Source organism: Erythranthe guttata, chromosome 6, assembly GCF_056151865.1.
Source record: "Erythranthe guttata isolate IM_541 chromosome 6, IM_541, whole genome shotgun sequence".
Classification (NCBI taxonomy): domain Eukaryota; kingdom Viridiplantae; phylum Streptophyta; class Magnoliopsida; order Lamiales; family Phrymaceae; genus Erythranthe; species Erythranthe guttata.
Window position 1 is genome coordinate 15,666,399 of NC_142538.1, and position 7,191 is coordinate 15,673,589.

Genomic DNA, 7,191 nt, shown 5'->3' on the forward strand with positions numbered 1-7,191 from the left:
ATGGCGAACCCCGATCTTCCGGAAGATATCTTGCTCGAAATTTTCTCACGGCTCCCGGGAAAATCCATAGGCAAATGCAGGTGCTTATCAAAACAATAGCGCACTCTTCTCTCCGATACACACTTCGTCAAATCCCACCTTGATCAAAAACCCCGCCAAGAAAGTCTCATCTTCATCTCTGATTCACTCGCAATCCACACAATCGACAAGATCGAGTACGACGCCGTTTCAAGACCGATTGAAATCAAACCGCCGCAACATAAATGGTACAGAGTTGTGGGTTCTTGGGACGGCTTGGTTTTGTTGCAAACTCATGAAAGTGGAATCTTTCTGCTCAATCCCGTCACCCTGCAGCTCGTAAAAGTACCACCAGCTACAGAGAAGACAGGAAAGACCCACAAATACGGGTTCGGGTACGATAGTACAATAGCTGCTTTCGATTTGGCACGCGAGGTGTTCGATGAAATTCCTCTTCCAAGTGGCATCAGCTCACAATAGCTGCTTTCGATTTGGCACGCGAGGTGTTCGATGAAATTCCTCTTCCAAGTGGCATCAGCTTGGAGCGAATTGTATGGAGGTGTGAACTTGTGGTTTTCGACGGTTGTCTTTGTCTAGTTGAATCTAAGTGGAATTCGAAGAATGATCTTTGGACTACGAAGGAGTATGGGGTGGCGGAATCTTGGGCCAAATTCAGTTTTTGTGGTAATTTTTGTCGCCAATTGTATGGAGGTGTGAACTTGTGGTTTTCGACGGTTGTCTTTGTATAGTTGAATCCAAGTGGAATTCGAAGAATGATCTTTGGACTATGAAGGAGTATGGGGTGGCGGAATGTTGGACCAAATTCAGTTTTTGTGGTAATTTTTGTTAGAAATACTTATAACCTGTATGTTATATTGACGATGGGGAAGTAATGTTGTTGAGTTCATCGGAAAATTTGCATTTTTACAATTTGAAAGAACTGACTATGAGAGACGACATTGTTGATAGCGGACTTGTTCCCTTAACAACGAACTGTGGAAGAACTTAACAAGATAAGAGAGTTTGAAGGAAAGTATTTTTATTGTTTAAGTGCTTGTTGGATTTGTTGGATGATTACAAATGAGGACCCTACCCCTATTTATACTAGGCCACCTCCTTAATGGACGGTGGGGATCTATTTGATCTAACGGTTAGGAGTTGTTCACTAGAACACTTCAAAGAATTCCTACAAAATATCTACCAGGGAGGATTCTAGAAAGCTTTCTAGAATTCTCCAAGAATATCTATCTATCTCTATACATTTGGGCCAATCTTGGGCCTAACCCTATTTGGGCTAAATCTTGGGCTTCTTAAACTCCCAACCAAGGGAAACTGGCAAAGGGTTAGGCCAAAACTAGCGGGTCGTGATACGAAGCTCTAATTACTATCAGTTTCTTTCTCCAAATCTTCGGATGAGATAAAAACATGAAAACCAAAAAATAATAAGAAAAAAAATGAAAAAAAAACAAATAGGTTGAGATCACTTTTCACACTTTTTCCTCACAAATAGGTTTCAGATCTTGCAATATTAACACCATTATATCATGCAAATTAAAAGCATGTTTGACTGAGCTTATAAGCTCTTACATCTTATAAGATGTTAAATAGCTTAGAAACTATTAAAAGGTGTTTAGTAATTGTTTTTTAAAAAAGAAATTAAAATCTTATATAAAAAAAAGTTGTTACGGAGTTTATAAGACGTTTTTAGAAAAAAATACATCAATTCCACATTTTTTTATATAAGATCTTATTTACTCATTTACTAAAATATTAGAAAAAGTATAAGATTTCATTCAACTAACTGATAAGCTATATATCCAAACACTTTATAATAAATGTTCTTGGGATAAATTTTTAAATGTTTCTTACGCCTCGATTTATTGCGATCCTTCGTTAAGGATCACATTGAATACGTTGCTCTTGACCCCATTGCTTATGCTGCCAAATGGCAAGGTTTTGTTTGCTTACGTATCGAATTTCCTGATTTACAACCAGGAAGACAATCGGTTTAGGGAATTTTGCATATATGACTTTGGCAATGTTTATCAAGCGGAGGTCTACGTTGAAAGTTTAGTCTAGCTAACTTCTACATGATTAATTGCGATGACGACGATGATGTGACGAAAAGAAAAGTTTATTATTCAACGATGGTGTTTTATTTTCTTCGAAACTAACTTACTTTGGTTATTTTCTACTTAAACTTCTTGTTTGGTTGGTGATATTTATGTTGACTAATTAAATAATTTGATCGTATGTGATGTTCGACCAACAATTCATGTGGACACTTGAGTTTTGTTCGTGATTTAATACGAAATTCTGTACTAAATCTCCCGTTGTCCAATTACACAATTGAGTTCTTGCAGCAAAGTTCTGTTATGTATGTGTTCTGTTAATTGTAATATTCCATACTAAATATGAATTATATGTTGGCCATGGTGGATATATAAATATCAATAGCAGTGGAAAACACGAGCTTTTGCGTCCAAAAACTAACACCCAGATCATACGGCGGACCAAAATTGAAAAACAAATTGGTTAGTTTAAAGACGTTAACACGCAAATCAAATTGCAAACATAAATTGATGTTTTTCTTTTGGTTAGATTGAGAACTGAAATTGTGGCAAAAACATATAGGGACTAAAATCAATTTTAGTGTATAATATATGGACCAAAAATGTAGCCCACATTGGACCAAAATATAAGTGGTGATCATGTTCAACCTATGCATCCGCCAAACTCACGAAAACCCATCGTGTAGGAGCTGACTAACACATTCGTCGATAGCAACGAAAACCCATCGTGTAGGAGCTGACTAACACATTCGTCGATAGCAACGAGTACTGATATGAAGAACATCCGTAGATTGGGTTCAAGCTAGGCAGGTTTATATTTCTTTTAATAATATGTTATTAAGAAATTATAATTGTGTTTTGAGTAATTAATTAAACTATTATTTAAAAATTAAAACTGATTACACGAACTCATAATTTTAGTGTATCACCAACCTACATCAAACTTGTGCTCGAATTTTAGGAATTTCTTTAAATTTTCTTCAACTTAGTTTAATATTTAATATTTGAAATTTTATTATTTCAACAAATTGTAGTACTAAATATTAATTTGTTCTTACCAGCTTAGATATACTCTGATTGTTTTTTTTAATTGAACAAACACATCAAAATTGATCGAGACTACTTATTCGTGTCAATTCAAAATTTATTTTTTTGAATTATTTAATTGTAAAAAATTAAAATAGTCTCGATTTTTTTTTTGTAAATTAATGTATATTTTTTCAATATTAATGGGTTTCGACCTATTAAATTGGATCCTATCCGTTACTATCGAGTATAATGTGGTAGTCCAGCTCTTGCGGGATAGGTTTTCATGGATTTTACGGGGTTTAAGGATTCAACTTGGACTTCGCCTTTAGTATAAGCATAAAAGAAGAATAAAAAAAAAAAAAAACAAAAAAAAAATAAACCCTAGTTAGGGTAAGTTGTGTAGTCTTAGGTAATTATCAATTATGTATTATGATGTAAGTAAAATTCTAAAGTGACTCTAAGTATGAGAAGAAAAGTAAGAGGGTTTATTAGGGATAACCCCCTTGTTCATATTTTCTAATGAGGTAGATCCAATTTTTTTCCCCTTTTTGAGATAGACTCAATTTTGCCAACTTGGCAAAATATATTATATAATTTTCCTTTAATACCCCTGTTTTATTTTTAAACGGCATTTATTTCCTTTACTACGTGATTTGAGATTTGCTGATACGTTGCCTAAAATCACGGAATAAAATTACGTGAGATCATTGGCCGTTATATCAAATCGTGTACAATATTTTTCGAAGGTTCTCTTCAGCGTTCCAGCGGTTTTTTATCGTCTTTGAAGATTTATGCACCGGCGTTGAAATAGGATCGAGTTATAACTCTCTCTCCGCTGGTCAGAATTCAATGGTTTAACTACCGTTAGATTCCTTTCGTTGAGCTCTTTCTTTGGATGGTGATTTGATACAGTTTGGATCTCTAAATCTGTTTCTGTAACCGTTTTACAGTCCACGCGTATTTGAACGATGGTGGGTCTTTCTGGCAGTCGGAATTTGATGGGCTACCCATCGTTGGATTTCTCTCGTCGGGATCTATATTTTGATGGCAATTGCTCAATTTTTAATTGTCAGATTTATTTCTATATTTTTTTTATTGCGAGTGTGGAACCTTAGGTGGTTAGCGTCGGCTAGGGTTTTGGTATGAGGCACTTGGTGTGAAGAGTCATTGGTGGTTTGGTCTAAAATTCGTAGCATTTTGCAGCTATGATCTCTCTCTCTCTCTCTCTCTCTCTCTCTCTCTCTCTCTCTCTCTCTCTCTCTCTCTCTCTCTCTCTCTCACACACACACACACACACATAATCTCCAAGTGTTTGTCAATTTTTTTAGTGTTTTGATGTTTTTTCAATTTTTGTTAATTTGCATAAAAATAATTTTTTTAATGTTGCAATTGCAGCTTAATGGAAGCCATTGATTCTCTCATTAAAGGTGTCAAAAAAGTTGGCTGAAGTTGTAGATGAATTTGATGATTTTGACATCTGCTTCAAGTTACAATATTCTAGAAATTGTGTACATTACTATACATTACTCGTACCATATAGTAACATGTTGTAACATATGCATGTAATTGCGTATTTCGACTTGTATTTGATGGTTATGAGTTGATTTATAATATAAATATATAAATTGTGACCTTTTATTGTTGGTGTTTATGAATTTGTTTTGTATAAGCGTTGATATTCATGTGTGTACATAATTGGTCTACTAAAAAATTGGGGTAGAAAAAAAAATTACTACGAATAACTCTAGTTCAGTAGAGTAACCTATAGTCAATTTCAGTACAATAAATATATCGAACTAAAAAAAATTATATATATTATAAAGAATATACATATAAAAAAAATAAAATAAACAAATAGGTTTTTATAAAAAAAATAAAAAATAAACAAATCAGAGAAAGTGTTAAATACAGAAGTAAAAATGCTAAATGCATAACCAAATGTTGAATGTCCTCTGGGCGAAAATTGCATATAAGCACCGTATAGTATTTTCGCCCTGGGGATCTATAATGATGATTTCTCTCTGGGTTTATTCGTAATTTATTAGGCAACGAGGGTATATCAAACTTACACTACAAATTATTGTGTGGCGGCTGCGCTAAACGATGATTGATGTTGAATAAGTTAAACAACCGCAACCCTAGGATTAAAGAAAAAAAGAAACAAGAAAACAAAACCCTAGCGCTGTCTTCATCGTACGAGACAATAACCTCAAAATTATTCCACAGCTGTCGGAAATGGCTGAGATTCCGGAAGAAATCATCACAGAAATCTTGCCAAAACTGCCAGTAAAATCCCTCTTGAGATTCAAGTGCGTGTCAAAATCATGGCGTTCTTTGATCTCCAGCAAACACATGGTCAAAGCCCACCTCGAAAAGTCAACGGAGAACAAAACCTTCCCCCACCACAGCATCGTTTCAGCCACTTGGGGGCCGAGTACTTGTGCAGTAAAATCATGTCCCTTGTACGCATTGTTGACCGAACGAACCGCTCTCGCGTCACCTCTGATCAATCGTCCAACGGCTAGGATTATAGGAGAATCGAATATCTCGGCTTCTTGCAACGGTCTGATCTGCATTATGATCGGACCCTACCGGTTCTCTTTGTGGAATCCCGCCACGAGAGAGTCCAAGGATCTGCCCCACTTCCTCACCGGACTCGAGCGCTCTCTGTTTACGTACGTTAGGAGATACGGGTTCGCCTTTGCCGAAATCAACGGCGACTACAAGGTTTTTGCTCTCTTTCACGTGCATGATGTTACTTGCAAATTTTTTATCGTAGGGAAAGCATATAGCTTGAATTCCGATTCTTGGGGAGGAACTATGACCTACAGCAATGGATCTCCGTCTTTCGACGATACGTTTCATAAATTGGGAACGTTTGCGAGCGGGAAGCCTCACTGGATAAGTGATAAGATAAGTGATAAGAATGGAACGATGTCCGAATGGAAGATTGTTTATTTCGATTTCAATAGTGAGACTACCGGAGTTGTGGAGAAACCTAGTTGCGTCGAGAAGGATTCTTATAATATTCGTAATCTAAGATTGGGAGTTGTTGATGAATGTCTTTGTTTGTTTTGTGTTGGTACGAATCGGTTCGATATCTGGGTTCGGAACAAGTACGGGGCGGAAGATTCTTGGGGTAGATTTTTAAATGTTTCTTACGCATCAATTTATTGCGATCGTTTGTTAAGGATCTCATCATTGAATCCGTCGCTCTTGACCCTATTGCTTGTGTTGCCAAATGGCGAGGTTTTGTTTGCTTACGTATCGAAGTTCCTGATTTACAATCAGGAAGACAATCGGTTTAGGGAATGTTGCATATATGACTTTGGCAATGCTTATCAAGCGGGGGTCTACGTTGAAAGTTTAGTCTCGCTAAATTCTACATGATTAATTACGATGACGATGATGATGTGACGAAAACAAAAGTGTATTATTATTCAATGATGGTGTTTTGTTTTCTTCGAGACTAATTTTGGTTATTTTCTACTTAAATTTCTTGTTTTGTTGATGATATTTATGTTGATTAATTAAATAATTTGATTGTATATTTGATGTTCGACCAACAATTCATGTGGACACTTGAGTTTTTGTCGTTCGACCAACAATTCATGTGGACACTTGAGTTTTCGTCATGATTTATTACGAAATTCGGTACTAAATCTCCCATAGTCCAATAACACAATTGACTTCTCGCAGTGAAGTTCTGTTGTATAACAATTAACAAGAATAGTGATGAACATATGATGGTATATGTGTTCTGTTAATTGTAATATTGCATACTAAATATGAATTATATGTTGGCCATGGTGGATATATAAATATCAATACCAGTGCAAAACACGTGCTTTTGCGTCCAAACTAACACCCAGATCATACGGCGGACAAAAATTGAAAAACAAATCGGTTAGTTTAAAGACGTTAACACGCAAATTATTTTAGTGTATAATATATGGACCAAAAATGTAGCCCACATTGGACCAAAATATAAGTGGTGATCGTGTTCAACCTATGCATCCGTCAAACTCACGAAAACCCATCATGTAGGAGCTGACTAACACATTCGTCGATT

At 35.8% G+C, this 7,191-nt stretch overlaps 1 protein-coding gene and 1 pseudogene across 1 annotated transcript; both read left to right on the forward strand.

Annotated features, from left to right (window-relative positions):
• Positions 1-4,164, forward strand: LOC148770276 (F-box protein CPR1-like; annotated as a pseudogene).
• A 1,045-nt stretch (positions 4,165-5,209) lies between these two features.
• LOC105957295 (F-box/kelch-repeat protein At3g23880-like) lies at positions 5,210-6,583 on the forward strand. The gene has a single exon (XM_088818936.1). The coding sequence runs from the start codon at positions 5,355-5,357 to the stop codon at positions 6,507-6,509; it is 1,155 nt and encodes a 384-aa protein (XP_088675062.1). The 5' UTR covers positions 5,210-5,354; the 3' UTR covers positions 6,510-6,583.
• Positions 6,584-7,191: the final 608 nt, after the last annotated feature.